General features: G+C 43.7%; 1 protein-coding gene across 3 annotated transcripts in view; it reads left to right on the forward strand.

Annotated features, from left to right (window-relative positions):
- The window catches only part of MYLIP (myosin regulatory light chain interacting protein), an 82,218-nt gene that overhangs the window by 15,528 nt on the left and 43,777 nt on the right, over positions 1-22,913 (forward strand). The window contains exons 6-10 of one of the 3 annotated variants that reach the window (XR_009533612.1): positions 723-1,143; positions 2,717-3,131; positions 4,696-4,856; positions 7,937-8,075; positions 11,986-12,171. Coding sequence is in view for 1 of the 3 variants with exons in the window: in XM_060110814.1 (XP_059966797.1) it covers positions 723-1,143; positions 2,717-2,806 (511 nt within the window). In the remaining 2 variants the exon portion in view is untranslated. Of the gene's footprint in view, positions 1-722; positions 1,144-2,716; positions 4,416-4,695; positions 4,857-7,936; positions 8,076-11,985; positions 12,172-22,913 lie in introns of those variants that run through there. The other 2 variants (XR_009533613.1, XM_060110814.1) reach the window with 2 other exon arrangements.

Consider the following 22,913-nt stretch of genomic DNA (forward strand, 5'->3'; position numbering starts at 1 on the left):
GAGAGAGAGAGAGAGAGTGTGTGAGATGCATGGATTCGCCCTACTGCTTATCTCTTAGCCCGTTTCCTCAGAGCTCCCCCTCCCCGAGGTGACTGAGCAGTGGGGCCTGTTCAGCCGCTGCTTTTGCCCTTTTCCCGCAGGATGACCCAAGTCATCTTTCCTTCCTGGGAGAGCTGCTACCCTGAATCCTCAGTGTGTAGTGAGGATGTCTCGATAACTGTATCGATAGCCTTATTTCCAAGGGTGCTTTAAAGTAGACTTGTGATTTGACTCAAATATTTGGAAAGTTTTTTAAAAGCTAAGAAGTTTAATTGGCAGGCAACCAACCCTTTTTTTATGTTAAAGTAGACACACATTGTGGAGCAGAATGGAAAATTTGTATAGATTTTTAACATAAAGCCAAGACTACAAAGAAGAATTTCCTTTTTCTTGCCGTAAGCTGCTTTGGACTGTAGGTCTGTCCCTGGAGGTGGAGGTGCCCTCTGGTTTACAGCTGCCTGATCAGGGGTCCTTCCTTTGGAGACACTTGAGAAGCATAGAGGTAGAATCGTTGAAATACCTAACACCTATGAAACTGGAAGAATTCATTTTCAAGCACACAAACAAGAATATTTAATGTCTGCTCCCATGAGCATCATTATTCACAGCAGTGTTTAAGGTCTGGCTCGTGGGGACGCCCAGGCCTGTCAGTACTGAGGTGGGTGTTCCATCTCTGTCCGTAGGTGCGACACGGTGACCAGTGCCGTCATGATGCAGTACAGCCGAGACCTGAAGGGCCACTTGGCTTCTCTGTTTCTGAACGAAAACATCAACCTGGGCAAGAAGTATGTCTTCGATATTAAAAGAACCTCCAAGGAGGCGTATGACCACGCCAGGAGGGCTCTGTACAACGCGGGTGTGGTGGATCTCGTGCCGAGAAGCGACCCCAGCCCTCCAAACTCTCCCCTGAAGTCCTCGGAGAGCAGCATGAGCTGCGGCAGCTGCGAGGGCCTTGGCTGCCAGCAGACCCGGGCCCTCCAGGAGAAGCTGCGCAAGCTCAAGGAGGCCATGCTGTGCGTGCTGTGCTGCGAGGGTGAGATCAACTCAGCCTTCTGCCCATGCGGCCACACCGTGTGCTGCGAGGGCTGTGCCGCCCAGCTCCAGGTGAGGATCTGCCCAGCTCCAAGTGAGGGGGCGTTTCCAGCTCCAGGTGGGGGTCCTCCAGGCTCCAGGTGGGGGTCCTCCAGGCTCCAGGTGAGGGTCCTTCTGCCTCTAGATGAGGGGACGTTTCTAGCTCCAGGTGAGGGTTCTCCCGGTTCCAGGTGGGGGTCCTCCTGGCTCCAGGTGAGGGGGTGTTTCCATCTCCAGGTGAAGGGGCGTTTCCAGTTCCAGGTGAGGGGTCAGCCGGCTGGCATGGGCCAGGTGCTGACTTGTGGAGGCACAGATGGAGAATGTCCATCTCCATCCAGAGGGTCTTTGTATCTGTGATTTGGAAGGTGTTGCCCTTTGGAAACAGTTTGGATGAGCACACTCTTGTCAACAATGTAATTACTAAGTCACAGGCTTCTTTCAAGTCCTGGATATGAGGTTCAGATTCACCAGGTACCACATCTAGTTAGTGGCTGAGCCGGGCACTGGAATCCAGGCCTCCTGGGGCCTGCACCTCCTTCTCTTCCCTTTCATGTTGTCTCTGCTTCTTGACACTTCGGAGGATGGTCTTTTTTACTTACTTGTATTATTTGGGAAAGAATTCTTAGAGTTTTGAGTGATAGTTAACTCTCAGTTATCCGTGGGTGGGTTGTTGCCTAGTTTTTTGTGATTAATTTCCCTTTAGTACTGCCTGTGCCTCCTGGGTCCCCTTGGATTAGCTCTCACCAAGTCAAACTAATTTGAATATTAGTAGAAAAAATAAAAGCACCTCTTACATAGTATCTTTTTCTTTCTTGCACCTTGCATTTCCTTTTACAATATTTTCAATTTGTTTTCATTTCCCAGAACCGTTGGCTGTCACTGTGATTTTATGTAAAATTAGCCCTAAATAACATCTAGTCCCTCGGAAGCTGCTAATTTCAGAACTATTTTTAGGGCTACATATGAGCCAAGAGGATACCCAGGTCCTTCCTTAGAGTAGATCACGCTCCTAAGACGAGTTATTTCCTCAGGAGTGGTCGTGGATTTGCCTTTTTCATCCACATAGTCTGATTCTCATGCTTAAGGCTCCCCGTGTGGCTGAGGAAGGGACATCCTTGCTGAGAGGCCAGCCAAGGGTGTGGAGCTGTGACCTGTGACTAGGAGCGGCCATGCTCACCGGCCACGTGGCATCCCCCCCCGCCCCCGTGATGCACCCTGAGCCAGCTGAGCCAAGGACACAGTCTCCGGAAGGGTCTCCCGCATCCCTGCCTGAGACTTCATAATCAGCCCATGTAGGGACCACAGGCTCATTGCACAGCAAGAAGTCTTCAGTAATCACTTTACTCACAGTGCCTTGTTTAGAGTTTGACTGAAAACCTGATTAATTTCATTCATTTATACTTTTTCCTAGTATTTATTTTTAATCCTTTGTCAAGTATAAAATGTCAGACTTGTTAGAAAGCAAAGATCCCTCCCAGTGGAAAGCTAGAAATAATTGTGACCACAACGTATTTAGAAAAAGCACTGTAATAGGTAGCACGGGTGGACACTGAAGACACAGGTCCTTGGAAGTGTCCTAACCTAACTGTCGGCTTCTCTTTTGCAGTCCTGTCCTGTCTGCAGGTCACGGGTGGACCACGTCCAGCACGTCTACCTGCCGACCCACACCAGTCTTCTCAACCTGACTGTGATCTGATCTGCTGTGCACTTACTGGACCTGCCATGTCTCCATGAACTGCACTGGTATAAACTATAAACATGATAGATCGTGGAGAGAATAAATACTCCAACGCCCATCTGCCATGCAACGTTTAGGGGGGCAAAAAAAAAAGGAAGAATAGAAACAGTATGACTACTCCTCACCGCCAAAATGTACCATGCGTAGAATCAGCACCTCCGGGTTGATGACCAGGAAGAGCTCTGGGACCCAGACATGTTCCTTGGACTTTTCTTCTTTTTATGATCAAGTAAAGAAATCAGGAAGATCTTTGACGTCAGTTAAGTGGCAGCATAGCCCAAAAGTGAGTACCTTTTAGAAAATGATGTTTAAGTCTCCTTAACGTATCCCAAGGTAAGTTTCCTACTTGCAGCCAATTTTGTAAGAATTCATTTTAAGGATTTACTTGGTTCTTTTTGTACGGGTCACAGAGCTCTGGACATTTTTAATAGGAAAACTTTTCTTAAAGAGATAGTTGTCATTTTAATGTCATTTCTGTTTTTCTAACTTGTTCAAGAAAGATTGGGAGGCAAACATATTTAAAAATCGATTCGGGGACTTTTTTTTTTTTTTTTTTTTGCCCTACGTGGGCCTCTCACTGCTGTGGCCTCTCCCGTTGCGGATCACAGGCTCCGGACGCGCAGGCCCAGCGGCCACGGCCCACGGGCCCAGCCTCCCCGCAGCATGCGGGATCCTCCAGGACCGGGGCACGAACCCGTGTCCCCTGCATCGGCAGGCGGACCCTCAACCACTGCACCACCAGGGAAGCCCGATTCAGGGACTTTTTTAGAGTGGACACTAAGTTGTCAGATTTAAACCAGTCTGACCAGTGGAAAACAGATCACTCCACGTGGATGGTTTCCTATTCTTTCCCCCTCCCCCTCTCCTTACCCTGTCCCCAAGCCTTTCAATTATAAAATGCTACCAGTCTGGTTAGATGATTTCTGTGGAGTAGTCAGCACTCCTTGGGCCTCTTGAGTTGGTGGAATATTTTAAGATTGAAAAGGGAGCGCATGTTCCTTGGAAGGAAGAGCATTGCTCGCTGAGATGAAGCTTCGCCACGTACAAAGTAGGGGTCGTTCGTGAGTTCTCCGACGCACCCTGCTCCAGCTTCAGCCGGTGGGGTTGCTTTTGCTTGAGCCATCAAGCCTTTTACAGCCTTATCGTAGGTATCCTAGATATTGTAAGCTTTTTTTTTGGTAGTAAATGCTTAAGTATTAACTTTTTATTGTCCCTCTGTATGTTTAGAGGGGTTTCGGGGGGGGTTTGTTTCTGTATTCTTAATCATGTTTTCCACTCCCACTTGGGCATTTTGGAACCTGGTCAGCTTGTTGGTTTTCTAGGATGTCTGGAACCTGGATGACCTTATTGGGTGCAATACTAGCTAAGTTAAAGCTAGAAACCTACACTGTCACTTTACTGAGATTTCTGAGTATACTTTTCATATTGCCTTAATGTAGCAGTAATGTGTTTATGCATTTGTTTCTTTGCACAGACATTTTGTCAGATATTAAAACTCTACTTTTTTATGGCACATATTAGCATATAAGCCTTTATTCCAAGAGGTATTTATTTTTTCACTTGTAAAAAAAATAATGTTTCACATATAAAGAACTCTGTTATATCTTAAAGGATTTCTGTCTTTTATATTCAGGATAATAAAGATGTTAAAGCAAACACGGGTGTTTGTATCTTCACAGTTATTGTCATTTAAGCCAGATTTTATTCATTTAATAGAGCATGGATAACATCATGGTTGGTATCTAATGTGGTCCTTCGTGGAAAGTTTGAAAATGTTTAAGGTATTAGCTCTGATCGAGGAGACTGTTTACCCAGTTACTCATTCATCTATGTTTTCTGGTTTATAGGATTGGAATGTAGGTGAAAATAGGGTAATACACGCAAGCAGACGAAAAATAAAAATTGGGAAAAGGACTATAAAGTGTTGGAGAAGGAAGGGAATGGCGAAGTTGGAAGTTAAAACTGTAAACCCAGATGATGCCGCTAGTGTGTTGCCTGGTCAGGACAGGTGAGTGCCAAGCTGGGTCCCAGCAGAGATGGCCTCAGCCTACAGACTCTAGGGCTGCATTCTATAGGGCGGCTAGCCTGCTGCTGCTGGGACCTCGCTGCCCTGAGCGTGCTCATTTGTGTCACTCAGGAAATACTTTGTGGAGTAGAGAACAGTGCACATAATATATGTAACTCAGAACTATCTGTAGCAGTCAAGTAATTTCAGCTGCTACAGAGGTTCAGTTTGGTACAAGTGCAACGATTTCAAGCAAACAACTTTTTAAAAATCGAGAAAAACAAGATTTGTTTTCCACTATGCCTATACCTAAGTCGACCTCCCATCAGTTTCTAGGAATTAACTTATTTGTTCAATCAACACATGTATTGAGCACCTGCTAAGTTATATTGAGCACTGGAAATTTAATAATGATCAAGACACGAATGATACAGGATGCCCATGTCATGTAGTTAAACCTGTAATTTACACTATTTTCTTTCTATATAGAAATTAAATAATATTCACAATGATAGAATATTAACACTGTAGGGGATCTTAAATGTGGTAGTCTCAAAATGCTGGCCAGAATAACGGATGGATGGATGACAGGCCAACAAATGGATAAGATATTGTACACCCCACTACACCATGGACTCCTCAAGCTCAGTGACTAACATGAAAACTACTGTATTACAAGGTCACTTAGGAAAGCTAAAAGAAAAGTGCTGTGTAGGCACAGAAGGTGATGGTTAATTCTCCTTAAGAGCCAAGGGTAAGGGTGCTTCACAAAGACCCTTTGAGCTGAGCCTTAACATTCTAGTTGAACTTTACCAGGTGGAAAAGAAAGTATATGGTGCATACAGGGTTAGAATGCAGTTTGGGAGGCTGGCCCATCCCCCTGTGGTCAATGAAGTGGTAAGAAATGAAGTTCTGAAGGGAACGTGGTTAGAGTTACCGTGGTGAGCGACCTTGAGTTCCAGGCTTCACTTGGACTTGGTTCTCCACTGCCTTCAGAACCAGGAACTTTGGGGATGGGAGAGTGGCAATCAGATCTGGTTTCTTGCACAGGGAACACAAGGAACCACAGAGGAAAGCATACACAAGAGCAGGAAGAGAACAGAGGCAAGAACTCAGTTTTGATCATCTTTCAACATGAAAACGAAACATATCAAGAGCTTTCGGAAGTATGAGCAGTATTTAGTGAGACAGAGAAGTCATACACCAATTCTGCTTATATCTTGGAACAAATAGTCATTAACAGAGGGGCAAACGGGAGCAAGCCATGGGGGTAGGAAGGGAATCGAATGTGGTTTTGAACATGATGCATTTGAGATGCTTGATGACTGGCAAACCTGGGGTCTGTTGAAAACTTGGGCTGGAACTTACAGAGGATGGAAAAGGTAAAGAGAAGCCTTTAGTGGCCATTACATTTAATTGATATTTGAAGACATGACAATGTAAGAAGTTATCATAGGGAGAGCATTAAGGAGAGAAATGAATAAAGCTGAAGATGGAACCCTGAAATGACCTAGACCTAAGGTGGACGGTGAGACTAGGAAGGAGTCTATGAAAGACAAAGGAACGAGGAAAAATCAAGGGACTGAAAGCCAAGCCCGGAGACAACTTCAAACGGGCGCGTCCACTCCGTCCAAACAGGCAGGCCAGCAGAATCAAGGAGCTGGAGGGCCAGAAAAGGCCGTACGAACGTGGCAATATCAGGTGGTCCCAAGTTCCAGGAAAGAGTGGGTGTATATTGAGATCGAGGGCATACGCCAAGGTTGCCAGATTGTAGTGAGCTGTGTATGAAAGTGAGACAGGGACATGGAAGTGATAAAGGGGGGCCGACATGCATTGGTGACAAGGTGGAGTAAGTCAAGATGGTACCGTAGGAGGAGGCGGTCTCAAGCAAAGCGTTTGCTTTTTGCATTTTAAATGGGAGGACTCGGTAGGCATAGAGGAGGGGGCCGTGGAGAGGGTGAGTCAAAAGGTACAGCGGAGAGGAATCAGCGTTGGAATCTGGAGAAACAGAAGCCTCAAGAGGCTGTCCTGCCAAAAGTCACGATCTGTGAGATGTGAACAAAAGCATTCTTTCATCCTTTTATTAAGGGTTACAAAAATTAGTGGTGAAGCTAGAGACATTTCCCCCACCCTATATGTGTACATTGATCCTGCTGCAGATGTCGAGCTCAAGTGCAATGTGGGTACATTCTGGGGTTGTCCCCTTAACCCTGCCATTGAGCACTGAGGACCAGAAGCCCCACGGGTGACTACTCTTGGGCAAAGCATGAACTCTTCCAAGAAAAATGTGAGAAAGAAATGCCCTATAGCCCAGAAGTTTGAGCAAATTTCCATACACAAGCCTTGGGAGAGTGCATGTATGAGTCACCGCAAGTAAGCCTGAAGCAGGATGGTGCAACGGATGCTTTGGCGCTGAGAGAGCTCAGAATAAACCAGGAAGCCAATGTTTTTAAGATAGTTTTACCAAGCAGTGGAAGAAGAAGCCTACGTGGAGTTTGAGCACAGTCAGAATTTAAGACCAGATGCGGCTATTTTTGCCTTTCTCATTGCTTATCATATTTACTGCCTTCTCACAGAAATCCTATAACATTGCAAATTACTTTTATTCATATTTGCAGAATCTCCTTGAAATGAGTGTGTTTAAAAACTGCAAGATGTTAAAAGAGTTAGCCCTATGCCTTTAAAAAACAAAACTATGTCAAGACCACACCAATTACACAGATTTAACACACCTGCCAGATGCTTATGGAAGAAAATACACTTCAAGCAAAAGCTAAACATCTGTTGTTCATAAACTTGTGCTAATGCTAAGGGGAAGAAAAATCTCAAAAGTGTAAGCAAGCCTTCTATCAAGGAGCGATTCTTCTGGTTGAGAAGAAAACTCCTATACACTTGTGTGAAACAAGATGATAATAGTTCTAAGACCAATAGTATTGCACATGTACGTATATACGTATATATGCAAATATATATGCTTAAAATTTTTCATAAATGTTTAAAGAATGTGAAGAAGACACTGTGGATTGGGTGCATTTGGGGAAGGCTTTCTGAAGTAGATAAGTTGTTCTTTGCCTTGCATTCAGTACAGAATTTGGATTGGCGGGAAGGAAAACAAAGCAGAGGATGTGGAAGAGCCTGCAGGTGAGGGACAAAGGGTGATAAAATAGGAAGAAAGTAGAACCAAGTCATAAAGAGACTTCTGGAACAAAGATGCTAAGTTTGGTGAGTGTGTGAAAGATACAGTAAGATCTTTCTTCATCTGTGGTTCATTCGGGGTTTTTTTGTTTTTTTTTTTTTTGCGGTATGCGGGCCTGTCACTGTTGTGGCCTCTCCCATTGTGGAGCACAGGCTCCGGACGCCCAGGCTCAGCGGCCATGGCTCACGGGCCCAGCCGCTCCACGGCATGTGGGATCTTCCCAGACCGGGGCACGAACTCGTGTCCCCTGCATCGGCAGGCGGACTCCCAACCACTGCGCCACCAGGGAAGCCGGTTCATTTGGTTTTTATTCATTAACTTGGACACTGATTTATTAACTCAGAAAATATATAGTAAGCACCTGGTATATATCAGGCTCTCTGTTAGGGCTAGAGCTGTAGTTCTCATCTGGGCTGATTTTATCCCCAGGAGGCACTGGGCAGTGTCTGAAGATGGCTCTTTATCATCACACTGAGTACGGTGTGCTACTGGCATTTAGTGGGTAGAGACCAGGGGTGATGCTAAACATCCTACCGTAGCCCTCACACCAAGAAATTTTCTGGCCCAAAATGTCAATATTGCTGCTGTTGAGAAACACTGGACTGGAGGGTTCAGATATCCTAGGTGAAGGCCTTGCCCTTTCAGGATCACGGGGAACTGACACTGTAAGCTAAGAATTCCGGTGCACTACGCTCCATAATAAAGCAGGTACCGGGTACTATGGAAGAGCAGAATAAGATGCCACTAACTTTGCTTGGGGTTGAAGAGATTTCTGGAAGAAAGTCACATTGCAGATGACTCTTAAAAGATGAGTTGAAACTTGCCCAGGTAGGAGATGTGGGCGGAAGGAGAGTGTTCAAACATGCAGCATATTTGGGACCAGTGGGTAGTTTGGTGTAACTGGAATATAGGGTATGTGGCTGGAGGGGATGGTGAGAGATGCGGCTGGGAAGTTAGGTTGGGCCTACATCCAGGAGGGTGCTGTGGGCCCTATTCATCTCTATCCCAGCCACACTCGAGAAGAAGGACAGTGTCCGCCAAGGCAACCTCGAAGTAGCTGGGTTCTGCTGTTCTGTTTATGGCACTCTTGTCTGTAGATTTCATTTCCTCATCCAGGCTCCGGTAAGCATGTGTCCTCTGAGTTTTGAGTAAAGGTAATAGCGAAATAAAACCCTTGCTGATAATTTGTCCTAAAGATAGAAGCTGTCAGATAATCATTCAGAGTTTAAAAGCTCATGTCAATATTCCTTCAGATGAAGAAAACGGTAGGATAAAAATATAGCAGGGCTTATTAGTAACATCTTACCCATTTTTTCCCTAAATGGTTAGAACATACTGCCTTTCTCCGCTCTTTACATCAACGTTTCTGTTATAAAAGCTGTCTAGTTTTCAGTTCTAAATCCTGGGAGGATTTTCCCCATGAATTTAACATGACTGAGGAAACTTGCTCCAGGGTAGAACTTTGCTGCAAATTATCTAACTGAGACTAGGCTGCTTAATAAAGAGACTAAAAATAAATCACAGGCTTTTTGTAGCTCCAAATGTGGAGTTGCCTTTCTCCTTCACCCCCAATTTCATGATTCGTAACAGAAAGAGGCCAGCTTTATACAGTGATTTCATGGAACAAATGTCCTTTGTGTTCAAGACTGGAGGCTGCCGCTGATACGGGCCAGGAGAGTGTATGTGGAGAGAGTTAGGGGGTACTACCTAGTACTCCTAGTTAGGGGAGCTGCCATTTCTAAGCTTCTTCAAAGGCCACTCCTGCCCATGCCACACGATGCTTATCACTGGGGGGCGTGCATGACACTCCTAGGGTCAGGCAGTGCCTTCTAAATGGCACTCAGGTTATATGTTCAAGCCCAAGTCTCTGCATGTGTATAACCATAATTTTACTGGGTTTTAGGTATCATGTAAGTTCTACCAAGAGCAAGTGTATACAAACAACCCATTATACTGGAAAAGGAAACTTAAAGCAGAATTACAAATCCTTCTCAGTGCCCCCCCTTCTGCTTTCTGACTCTGCAGGGGAAAGTGTAAGGGGTACCCTACACTCTAGTCTGTGGGAGCCATGAACCCTGCACTCATTTTTCAGTGATTGATTCTGGAAAGCTTTTCCTTCTTCATATCATCCTGATGTTTGAAAGTTCTTTTTCCTTTGGAGAAGCCACCAAGCTTCCCCTCTCCCCTCTGGTATTTAACCTAAATTTTTTTTTTTTTTTTTTTTTTTTTTGCGGTATGCGGGCTTCTCACTGTTGTGGCCTCTCCCGTTGCAGAGCACAGGCTCTGGACGCGCAGGCTCAGCGGCCATGGCTCACGGGCCCAGCCGCTCCGCGGCATGCAGGATCCTCCTGGACCGGGCCACGAACCCGCGTCCCCCACATCGGTAGGCGGACTCTCAACCACTGCGCCACCAGGGAAGCCCTAACCTAAATTTATGCACAGTACTACTTAATACTCTTCGGTAGGGTCCCTTAGCATGGATGTCAACAGAGGTCCAGCACCAGAGGCTAGAACATTCTAACGGCTTTACGGGGATCAACTCGTTTCAGCCTCACAATGTACCTGTGAAGTAGGTACTCTTTTCGGCCTCATTTATAGATGAAAACTTGAGGCACAGAAAGATGAAGTGACTTCTAAAGGTCACGGAGCTAGAAAGACGGAGAGCCAGCAGGCAAATTGTGATGTGATTCATAATAAAAATATATATTTGGTCTTTGTCACCATTTCTGGCACAGAGCTCCTAAAACCCTTGGCATTTCCTTAGTGATGAGAGCAATAAATATGTCTTTGGTTATGTTAATGAGGTAACTTTTGGACCTCACCTTGCCAGGGTCCCCAACCATGAGATTAGAGGGTCAGAACTCTCAGTCCCGTCCCCGAGCCTCTGGGAAGGGGAGAGTCTGGAGCTTGAATCAATCACCAGTAGCCAGTGAATTAATCCATCATGCTTATGTAATGAAGCCTCCATAAAACCCAAAAGGAGAGGGTTCAGAGAGCTTCTGGTTGGTGAACATGTGGAAACTTGGGGCGCCTAGAGAGGGCACGGAAGCTCGGCACCCTTTCCCACACACCTTTCCCTAAGCATTTCTTCCATCTGGCTGCTCCTGGGTTTTATTTTTATTTTTTTTATAATGAACCGGTGATCTAGTAAGTGAAATGTCTCTCAGAGTTCTATGAGCCGTTCTAGCAAATTAATCAAGCCTGAGGAGGGGGCTATGGGAGCCTCTGGTTTATAGTCAGTCAGAAGCACAGGTAACAGCCTGGGCTTTCGAGTTACCTCAGAAGTTGGGGAGAGCGGTCTTGCGGGACTGAACCCTTACCCCGTGGAATCTGATACTGTCTCCGTGCAGATGGTGTTAGAACTGAGTTGAATTCGCGACACCCCGCTCATATCTAAGAATTGCTCGGTGTGGTGTAGGACGCCCCCATCCCTGACACCCACACTGGCATTAACTCACAGATGCAGGCCGGTGGGGTTCTGAAGCCCCATCCAACATGGCGGCAGAGTCACACAGGGCCTCAGATGGTCTCACCCAGAACGTCTGAAGGGACTTAATGGGAAATAAATGGTTTTGCTTCTTGTTTGTTTTAATGAGCATGGTAGCCCAAATTTTCTCCACCCCCTTGAGTTTGAGGGTACAGCTGCTGATTGCAAGAATCCTCACTATTCGTGGTTCTTATACTTCTGCTTTGAAACAGCCCAGTTCCACCACATGAAGCAATTTTTTAAATCATCATGTGTTTACTAGGGGGAAAAAAAAAACCTTAAACAAACAAGGTATACAGGTAGATTAGGGAATGGGATTAGGAGTCTGGGATGTCCAGCGCTGTGTTTTTGACCGACTGAAAGGATTGTTGAAAACAACTGAAGGACTTACATCTTGGCTAGCTTGTGCACTTTCAAAGTATCATTGTTAATACCCATTTCTTCGCCAGCCCAACTCAGCTGGCTTCAAGTTACCACCAGTAATCCCTGAGGAGAGAACAAGAGCCTGGGCTGGTTAGGCCTTCGAGTTGGAGGGGAGAATGTGTGTGCACTGCATCCTCTTTCTGTAACCAGCACGGTGGACGCTCGGAGGGCAGCCCCCGTTCCAGGCCCACACCCACCAGGAAAAAGGCCAGCATACTAGAGCCAACTCCACAAAGCATTCTTGAGAAATGGATACTTCGCTCAAGACATTGAGGAAAGATGGGAAAGGACTCATATTGTATATAGACAGTGTGGCAAAAATGTCTAAAACCCCCCATGCAAGCATCTCTATTCTTCCTTCCCAGACACCATAAGCAGCAACAAAGAGAGGAAACAAGAAAATGAGCCTAATAAATATAAGGAAGGAAAATATGGAGGAAGAAAGAACAAAGGAATGGAAAATATTTTTCTTTAAACTCAGGTGAACCAAATATCTTTGTTGGCTGAGTTAGCAAAGGGGAGTCAGCTGGGGGTGATAGTGAAATAAACTCATGAAATGAAAGTATTTGTTCCTTCTCTTCTCTTTAAGGCTGTTTATTACTTATGAACCACGAGGGTAAAGTGCAATGTCAGGAGAGTGAAGACGGTAGAATTCATTCCTTACTGTATGTCTCTGACCATCAACAGTCATCCCTCAGTATCCATAGGATTTGGCTCCAGGACCCTTCACAGATTCCAAAATCTGCAGATGCTCACGTTCCTTATATAAAATGGTGTGGTATTTGCATATAACCTAAGCATGTCCTCCCGTATATTTTTTTTTCTTTTTTCGGTACGCGGGCCTCCCACTGTTGTGGCCTCTCCCGTTGCAGAGCACAGGCTCCGGACATGCAGGCTCAGCGGCCATGGCTCACAGGCCCAGCCGCTCCGCGGCATGTGGAATCTTCCCGGACCGGGGCACGAACCCGTGTACCCTGCATCGGCAGGCGGACTTTCAACCACTGCGCCACCAGGGAAGCTCCTCCCGTATACTTTAAATCATCTCTAGATTACTTGTAGTACCTAATATAATGTAGCTGCCATGTAAATAGTGGTCAGCATGCAACAAATTTCAGTTTTGCTTTTTGGAGCCTTTTGGAATTTTGTTTTTTCAAATATTTTTGATTCATGGTTGAATATTAGAATATGGAACCCACAGATACAGAGAGCTGACTGTATATGCAGTTTGTCAAGAGACGAAGCAAGCAACATCTGTTCATGGAAGCCTTCACGGAGGCTTGGTGCAAGAAATCATTGGGTTATCAGTAGATATCAGCTTTTCAGCTCACAAGTTGCTCAACTATACTGTGAAAGGAAGAAACTGAATCTGTCTGTCAGGGCCTCAGTTTACTGCCCTTGATCTTAAATATCAGTGGCTTAGGAATGAAGGAAAGATCATATTTGAATGTAAATGTCTAGCTTGTTATCCTGAATCACCTGAGTCATAAGATATGCCCCTGTTTTTTAAGGAAAACCAAAGATTGCTTATCTCAATGCTACTGGGTGTCAGCCACCAGGGCCAGCACCGCCCAGGTACCTCCTGCACCTGGACAAGGCATCCAGCTGACATATTACTGTTTGACACATTGCTGCCTATAGACACATCTGCTCAGGGCACTTGCCACTGCCAGCAGAGCTCAACCCACACTCCTTGTAAGTCAAAATCCTTCCTCACTTAGCCTCTACCTACCTTTCTAGACTGGGTTCTTGTTCCACCTGTTTTCCCACCAGTGCTGAGACTGGAGTAGACTATTCACCTCTTCTGAATGTGGTTTGCATCCCCTCTCTTCACACTCCTGGACCTTTGCTGAAATGTTTCCTAATGGCTGGCGAGCTTTTTTTTCTTGCCTCTTTGCATCGTGGCTGTATTCACTGGACCTAAACTTTCTTCAGGCTCCAGCTTAAATCTCCCCACTTGCACAAATTCTTCCACGAATCTTCCCTCCTCTGTCAAAATGAATTTCTTCTTCCATTATAACTGAGAGCACTGTGCACCAACACACAGCATCAGAGGGTTTTTGTTTGCATTTTAATGCATATGCCTGGATTACAATAGTTCCTCCTTTGTACTTAACAGTTATCTAGCATACTATATATCTACTTATTTATTTCTTTATTGTCTGTCTGCATAAAGTACAGAGACTTTGTCTGCTTTGTTTATTGCTGTATCCCCATTGTCTGAACAGTGCTTAACAGGTAGTAGGTGCTCAATAAACATTTTTAAAATTAATAAGTGAGTGACTCATGGGAGCCTAGAAATCCCAGATTGCCCTCATCTTTCCATCACCTCAGAGTGGCCGGCAAAGTGCTTTGCACATGATTCTCGAATCCAACTGGATTCAAGAGCCAGCCACCGGGATCTGGCTCTGTATGTCTCCTCTGCTTTGAAGAGATGTGGAATTAACTGCGATTATATAGCTGTAGTGCTGTGAGGCAGGCAGACATGATGGAGGATGAGAGTCTTACAGGAAAATTCTAGGTTAATGGGCAACCCTAATTGCTAAATCTAATTAGGAAGAGGAAATCAGTTAAATTAAGAATCCTTCATGTAAGAGAACCCAGTAAGAAGCCGTTGGGCAAAATTTTTCATTTCTCATTCACTTCAATCAGCTTCCTTAGAGAAGGCAGCAAGACAGCAGGACTTCAGCAAGAGTATTTTATTGGCCCCAAAGCTAAGCTCTCATGACTACAGAAACCAAGAGGAAAGGACAACCTGGTCTTTGGCTACTAGATTCTTCTTTGGCATGTGCTCGGGAGGAAGTGCCATGTCGTCTCTCCTAAGATGGAAAGGATTATCACTGCGAAAGCTCAGGCTCTTATGCTTGAGTCTTTGCCAGCATGCTTCCAATTTGGAGAGCTAATCCCACTAATTGGGTACAATCAGACCCATCTCCACTGAAGCCAGCAACACAGAAGCCCCATGCAATTCACCTCTATTGCTGAAACAGTTACTTGTCTTCAGTTATTTGGTTGGAAAAGATAAATCTTTTTCCCCTGAATATTTGCAAGTTTAAAGTGTTTCCATCCTCATCTTCTGCAGCACCTTAAGAATCACAGGGTCAATTCCTTTTTTCTGAGAAATCCAACAAAATATATTAAAAATGAAGAGATACAATAATATGAATATAAGGATTACCAACATCAATTCCAACAGAATTATTTTATGTAAATACATGTAGTCAGAGCTTGTATTCAGAAGCAGAGTGGTAACCTTAGTATCGGCTCCATCAGGATTCTAGCTAAGCTCTGTCACGAGCAGTGTGAATTAGGGCAAGCAATAACTCTGATTTCCTCATCTATAAAGTAGGGATAAAAATAATACCTATTCACAGTTATTTTGCAAAGATTAAATGAGATAATGCTCATATAGCACTTAGCACTGCACCTGGAATATAGTAACCGCTCCATAAATGATGAATGAATAAATTAATAACCTGCCAGGTATCCTTCAAACCACTGATCCAGACCTGCTACATTTCTGAGACAACAGGACTTATTCTCATGCCCCAAACAAGTGGGTCCCAAGGCTACTGTTTACAGCTGTTCTGGTTGTAACCTAAGGGGCACCATTCACAGTTTGTACCCCAAGGATTTGTATGTTAACTATTACAATTTTACTGCATATTACAATGCTTTTCTAATAGATGGAAAAGTATCAAGAGGAAGGGGAGACGTTTTCTACTTTGCACAAAGGCACTGTACGGGCAAGTCCTGGCCCTGGGCAGTAAAGACAAGCATTGGCGCTAGCTCCCTGCATGAAAGCAAGCTGGGTTAGATGACTGCTTTTAGCCACAGTTGGGCTCATTCACGGGACACTAAACACTATAAGTATTGTTGAATAGGGCTGAAAAGCTGCTCTCACTGGACAGTCATTTGGTTTGTAAATGTTAGCTACTGTGTTTGCTATCCTTACTATAATCATTATTTCATTTTACTATATTATTTATTATGTTCAAATTCATCACAGAGGCCATGCTTGCCTCTGTGACGAGACAATAGGTTGTCAGCATCATCTACCTGCCATAATGAAGATCAAAAGGCAAACCAAGTTAGCATAATGCCATCCTAAAGCCAGCAATCCCTCCCTGGAATTAGGCCCTCTGCAGACCCAGCCTCCCTCTTTGGACTGAAAACAGGTCCTGAATCTGGACAGAGGACCTGAACTACCCCAGCTGGCTAACTGGGAGATGACAAGAAGGATGGGCAAAATGAAACAAGATCTGTGAGTTCTGGGAAGCAAAGTTAACCATCATGACAGCCACAGAACAGCAATCAGAGATGGCCTTTTGAGTGGCTACCTGAACAAGGTGTCCTGGGAACCAGAAACAGTCACAAGGCTGTAGCTCCAGCATAGGAGTCCCTCCCTTCTTCAAGCCCCTAATATACACTGTTTGTACCTCCCTATATCAGACTTCTACATTGCCTGGTCATCCTCCTGGAAGTATGTTCATAAAAGGCAAAGGCTATAAGAACCATGACTCCTCTCTTTCTTTCTTGTTTATACGCAATAGCAAGTCCATGCTGGTTGATCCACCTACTTTCGCAATACACTTCTCTATATCTTAATTATCATGGTGGTGGTGGTTACACAACTATATCATTTCTGAAAACCCACAGAACTGTACACAACAAAAGAGTGACTGTTATGGTGTGTAAGTGAGTGGTGATGGCAGACACCATTGTTGCCTACCCAATAGCCTTTCTCCCATACCCTGCCTGCCAATTCCTCTTGTCATTGGTTGGTGTAAGAATGGCCTTTGACAATGAAAACGCAATGTCAGAGATATTTGTATCTCCACATTCATTGCAGCGTTATTTACGATAGCTAAGACATGGAAACAACCTAAGTGTCCATCAGCAGATGAATGGATAAAGAAGATGCGAGATATATATGATAGAATAGTGTTAAGCCATAAAAAAGAAACAAATCCTGCTATTTGTGACAATGTGGATGGACCTTGAGGGCAATATGCGAAGTGAAGTAAACCAGATAGAGAAAGAAAAGTATTGCGACATTTGACATAGTTCTTACCAATCAAAGATGTGAAGGTGTGGAAGCTTCTGCTTGAGTCCTGTCCTTTCTTTAAAAAGCGATTTTAGGGGGGCTCATGTGCCCTCTTCTTTTGTGGCTTTCGGTATTGTGTGAGGATGTGATGCCCGGAGCTGCTACTGCAATCTTGTGAAGATGAGGAGGGCTAGCACATGTGCAAAATATGGCAGATCAGACAGGTCATCCTGACAACAGCTGAATTCACTGATCCTGGAGACCCAGCCCACCCTAGCCCACTCCTACTACCTTCTGACCTAACTGCTATGGGGGGTAATACATTTTTTCTTATTATTAAAGCTGCTTTATTTAATTTTCCTATTACCTACAGCCAGAAATATTGTGATTAATACACTGGTGCCATGCTGTTAGAAATGGGTCAGGAGTCCTCCTGTAGAGTTGTATCCAAGAACAAACACATGGCAGATGTCTGTTATGCCATCGCCAAGATACACTGTTTGTTTTGTTGCAGCATTGTCTCTTGATTACCGGTTGGCTTTTGCTACCTATGGAGCCACTTGTACCTAATTCAACCAATAACAAACTCTAGAAACTGAAGGCAACAGCACCTTTAAGGCTGTCAAAGTTTGTCTTGGTTTCCATGATGATCCATTTCCTTTTCCTCCTCTCTTTCTGGGTCCTTTCCTGCTGGATGAATACTCCATTTTCAGCCCCTCACATGTATAGTCCCTTACTGAGTCTGCTCTCAATGGAGCTTTCTGATGACTTCTTTGTTGTCTTCATCTGTCTAAAGCTTCATCTTTCTTTAGCATTTATTTTTATCTGAAAACTCTATAGGGACTTTCCTGGTGGCACAGTGGTTAAGAATCTGCCTGCCAATGCAGGAGACACGGGTTCAAGCCCTGGTCCGGGAAGATCTCACATGCCGCGGAGCGACTAAGCCTGTGTGCCACAACTACTGAGCCTGCGCTCTAGAGCCCACAAGCCACAACTACTGAGCCCACGTGCCACAACTACTGAAGCCCGCACGCCTACAGCCCATGCTCCGCAACAAGAGAAGCCACTGCAATGAGAAACCCTCGCACCACAACGAAGAGTAGCCCCTGCTCACCGCAGGTAGAGAAAAGCCCGCATGCAGCAACGAAGATCCAGCGCAGCCAAAAGTAAATAAATTAAAAAAATTTTTAAAATCTATATTCTTCCTTTCCTTCTTTTCTTGACTTTACATAAAATCAAGGTGGTCCACTGAAAGTTATGTTTAAGAATTAATGTGAAGAAAACAATCTTTAAATCCTTTATGCTTTTTTTAAAACCGCTTTATTCATCACCTTATTGTTTTATTTTTGTTTTTCATATTTTTCCCTGATTGAAAATGTTTATCATCCAGGTCATTGGAAGCCTCTTTAATCCTATTGAACTCTTTCAGATTTGACATCTTTGTCCTTTATTAACTCAGATTTGATGATCTCCTTATTAATCCAACAGAAAGGGCCCCTCCCCTATCCTTTCTGCTCCACAACTGCAAGAAAAAAAATTATTTGCCACCGGCGTCTTGCAGGCAGTGTGCCAAGCAAGCAATACATCAGGCAGCCAACATTTTTCATCAGAACTCAACCTATTTCATATATCTTTCCCTAAAATGCCTAGCGTAGTCATTTGTTGAGTAGATGCTCAATAACTTAAATTTTTTTGAATAAAATTAAATTGAATGTTTATAGTCAGTACTAGATGACAAACAACACACAAATTTTGGCTATTTTGGAACCCATGGAAAAGGACCTCAACACTGGCAGCATCTTGAGATCCCAATACAATTCAAGCAACTCAGGACCATCAAGAGCTGAATACTTATGATGTGAGTTATCTAGTTCTAGTCCATTGCTTCACCTTCTGCTTGCTGACACCTCTTGTTCTAATATCTAAAATATCATTATAAAATATCTAGTATGTATAAATTAGTTACTTAGCTAAATGCCAGGAGTTTGACCCTAAGAGTAAAGGTTTGGGAATGTTAGGGGAATTGCAGTATCCAGAATCTTAGCCTTCATGAGGAAGGAGGCAGGATGGAATTTGTATGAAGATTTTCAAAATGTCCACTCAGTTTATTATTATTTTTGATTGCAGTATGATATCATACAGGCTTTCATATCTTATTTTTGCTCCTTCTATCACAAGTCCTCAGTTCTCACCTCTGGTGGCAGCCAGATTTCATTTCATTTATTCATTCATTCACTTCAACAGTTACTTATTGTGCATCACCTGGGGGCCCAAGCACACTTCTGGGTGCCGAGTATGTATAACAGGGAACAAAACAGACAGAACTCCTGCCCTCCTGGAGCTTACATTCTAGTGTGAGAGACCCTGGAATGTAATAAATCCATAAACTCAGGAAGAGCTTAGTTCTTTTTAGATAAATAAAGCTGAGTAAGGAACTGTTGAGGGATGGCCTCTCTGAAGAGGTGCTGTGTGCACTAAGGTCTGATTTTAAGAGACTTCTTATTTTTGAACATTCTTTACCTATTTCCTTCTTTTGTCTCTGTGAGAGGTATCTTGCAGCAGGGAATAGAAAGACTGAAGTCTAGTGATGTGGTGTTGGGAAAGTCCCTTTACTTCCCTGGTCCCACTTTCCATGATAGCAAAATGAGGAGGCTGGATCACCCAGAGGCTCTTTGCAGTTCTGAAATAATAACATTTTGTGTTAATAACACTTTATTCCTACAGAACACACACAAGAAATCCCTCTACTCACCATTCGACTTTTCTAACAGTTAACATCTTTTTTTTTTAATATCAGGAATCTAAGTGGTCAATACTCTTTTAATGTTTGTCTATGGGATCACTTTGTTTTGTAAATTGTGTAAAGAGAAGTTGGTACAATCCTAGCATTTTCATGAAATAGGAAACATGATTCAGACATGTTGGTAAGATACACAATACTGGGGACATGTCTTCCGTTGGGGTTTAGATTGTCAACATATTAAACCAGAGAGATGTCTCAAGGGGTTCTGATCTTGTCTATTTCCGCTTGCTCTCTCCTTTTTTTTTAAGGGATGAAAAGTTCAGAAAACTCAGGTGAGAAATAAGTAAAGAAATAAATATTGAAATCTCTTAAGGCAGCTGTATCTGACCAGGAAAAACAACCACTAAAATGTTTGTCAGTGCAAGGGGGAAGGAGGTAACAGTGTTGATGTTTACAGACCCCTGGTGCTCATTTTACCTCGCAGGACTTTATGGACATAAGATGCCAGCCCTCTCAACAGTCAGGGCTGCCTGGTTAAAAGTCAGGTCTCATTATCTCCTGGTTAACAATTCACATTTTGAAACGGAAGACCTAGACTCAAATGTAATCCTGTCTTCAGGCTTGAAGAGAAGTAAAGCACTATTTTAATCTAATACATAAGTAAAAGCAGGAAAATCCTCTCCAGACAGTAGAAGATGTTCATGGTTCTATTGTACTTCCTGACTGTAAATGCGTGAAAGAAAATTTCAAGAGAAAATATTCCCCAAAGTAACCTTTTTAAATGTTAAACCACTGCATTTTGGAAACTGAGATAAAGAGCTTTGTACTCCCAGCTATTTCTCTGTTCCTTTTCCCTGAACTAAACCTCCTGTGTAATGGTTTCTTTGGTGTGCTTTGTTTTGAAGAGATGTTTCATGTTGCTGCAGTGCCTTGTGTCAGTAATCAGAGGCGCACAGGGTCAAACTTGGCCTTTGGAAAACAACCCGGATAATGACTGCCTGTAGTTACATAAATGTTTAAATAACAACGGGTTTTTAATTTAATTTAATGTAGGTAAAACTGAGCACATCCTTACCCAATGCCTCTCCTTGTAAGTGGCTACCGTGTCCTGTGGGTAACCTTAGGATAGAACCTGGTAGCACAATCAGAAACATAGTAGGTGCTTTAAAAATATTTAAAAGATGAATGAATGAATGAATAAGTGAGTGAATGCTTAATAAATGTGCTTGGTCTGATCCTAAAACAACTTTTTCTTCCCTTTAGAAATTTGGCCTTTTAGTCATCACTTTTTAACATGTTAATTTCAAAAGTATATGAACATTGAAGAGTAATTAACGACAGAGTAATTGACAATATGCCTTGTTTAACACTGTCCCTCCTTCTCAAATAAATTCATGCGTTATGACTCTCCAGAGATGGATAGAACAAAACCAGTTGAGATGGGAATATCTGATGGCTTTTTTTCCCCCCACAAACTGTCTTGTATTCAGAGCAAAGCCACAGTTTCAACGGCCTCAGGGGGCCGCACTCCAGGCTCGCTGCAGAATCTTCCCTTACTGACCCTAGACTTGTTTAGCAGAGCCTAAAGTCACCAACCTTCGGGGTAAATTACCCTCCTCCCCACCCCTCAACATTCCCAAAGGTTCATCTCAAATTCTGTTTGTCAAAATGGGAAGTGTGCTTGGTCTCACCGCTTGAAGCCAAAAGTTTTAACTATATTCTTTGCTTTTCCTCCAGAAACACACTCTTCTGCAGTTTCCCAGATCTTACTTTGAAGTGCTCTCTGGAGTTAGCCAAACAAATAGGAAAAGTCTAAGTAAACTATGCAAGAACATCAGCCAGTGGATAATTGGGTGAACCTAGCAATGCTGGAACTTGCCTGACCCAGGAGAGAGGGCAGCGCTGAGAGTGCAGTTTTCAGGTCAAAGCCCCGGGGTGCTGACCACCATGGTGGGGAGGTGTGTGTCAGGGAGTAGAGGGAAATGCTTAACCCCTGAGGTATCTCTTCCTTGTGTTTATTTATTCATCGACAACTTGGAGGACCCTTTAGCATTCCTAGAGAAGCGGCAGAGTATGAGGAAATATGCAGTGGAATGGGGGTGTGGGAGTGCCCCCTTCTCCCCAGACACCCTGTCCTTTTCTCTCCACTTCTCACTGATTCAGAATCTCCAGGCACTAAATCTACTGGTGATCTCTGTGACCAGACACAAGCAGCTTCCCCAGAGGGCAATGTGATCTCAGTATTACACAGTCATGTTTTTTTTTTTAATAAACAGCTATTATTTAACTTATGGAAAAATCTTAACAAACAAAAGGAACAAAAAATAATAAGCAAACACCTATGCCCACCACCAGGAGCAAGCAGGTGTGAATATTTTGCCTATTCACTTTAGTTCTTTTTTCTTTAAGAAATAAGATTTTATAGCACCCTCCCTCAAATTAAGTATCTCCACAGCTATTCTCATCATGGTTTCTTTTACAAATTGCTTTGATTTTAATTATGAGCAATTCAAAAGTGCAAAAAAAGAATAGAAAATGATGACTGACTATCTTTATACCCACCATCAAGATTATTTATTTGGCCTTATTTGTTTTAAATCTTGCTCTAATTTTCTATTCTAGAAACTTTCAGGCATATACAAAAGTAGGAAGAATAGTATAATGAGTCCATGTACCCATCAACAAGCTTCAACGATTATCAACTCATGGCCTTGGTTTTTTTTTTTTTTTTTTTTAAGAAGATGTTGGGGGTAGGAGTTTATTAATTTATTTTATTTATTTTGGCTGTGTTGGGTCTTCGTCTCTGGTCAAGGGCTTTCTCTAGTGGCAAGCGGGGGCCACTCTTCATCGCAGTGGGCGGGCCTCTCACTATCGCGGCCTCTCTTGTTGGGGAGCACAGGCTCCAGACGCGCAGGCTCAGTAGTTGTGGCTCACGGGCCCAGTTGCTCCACGGCATGTGGGATCCTCCCAGACCAGGGCTCCAACCCGTGTCCCCTGCATTGGCAGGCAGATTCTCAACCACTGCGCCACCAGGGAAGCCCCATGGCCTTCTTTTATCTATAATATAGATATAGAGGATATAGATTCTGTACGTCTATTCACTTCTACCCATCACATTAGTTATCTATGAATATTTCAGTATGTGTCTCTTAAAGATAACTTAAAAA

Source organism: Mesoplodon densirostris, chromosome 10 (assembly GCF_025265405.1).
Source record: "Mesoplodon densirostris isolate mMesDen1 chromosome 10, mMesDen1 primary haplotype, whole genome shotgun sequence".
NCBI lineage: Eukaryota > Metazoa > Chordata > Mammalia > Artiodactyla > Ziphiidae > Mesoplodon > Mesoplodon densirostris.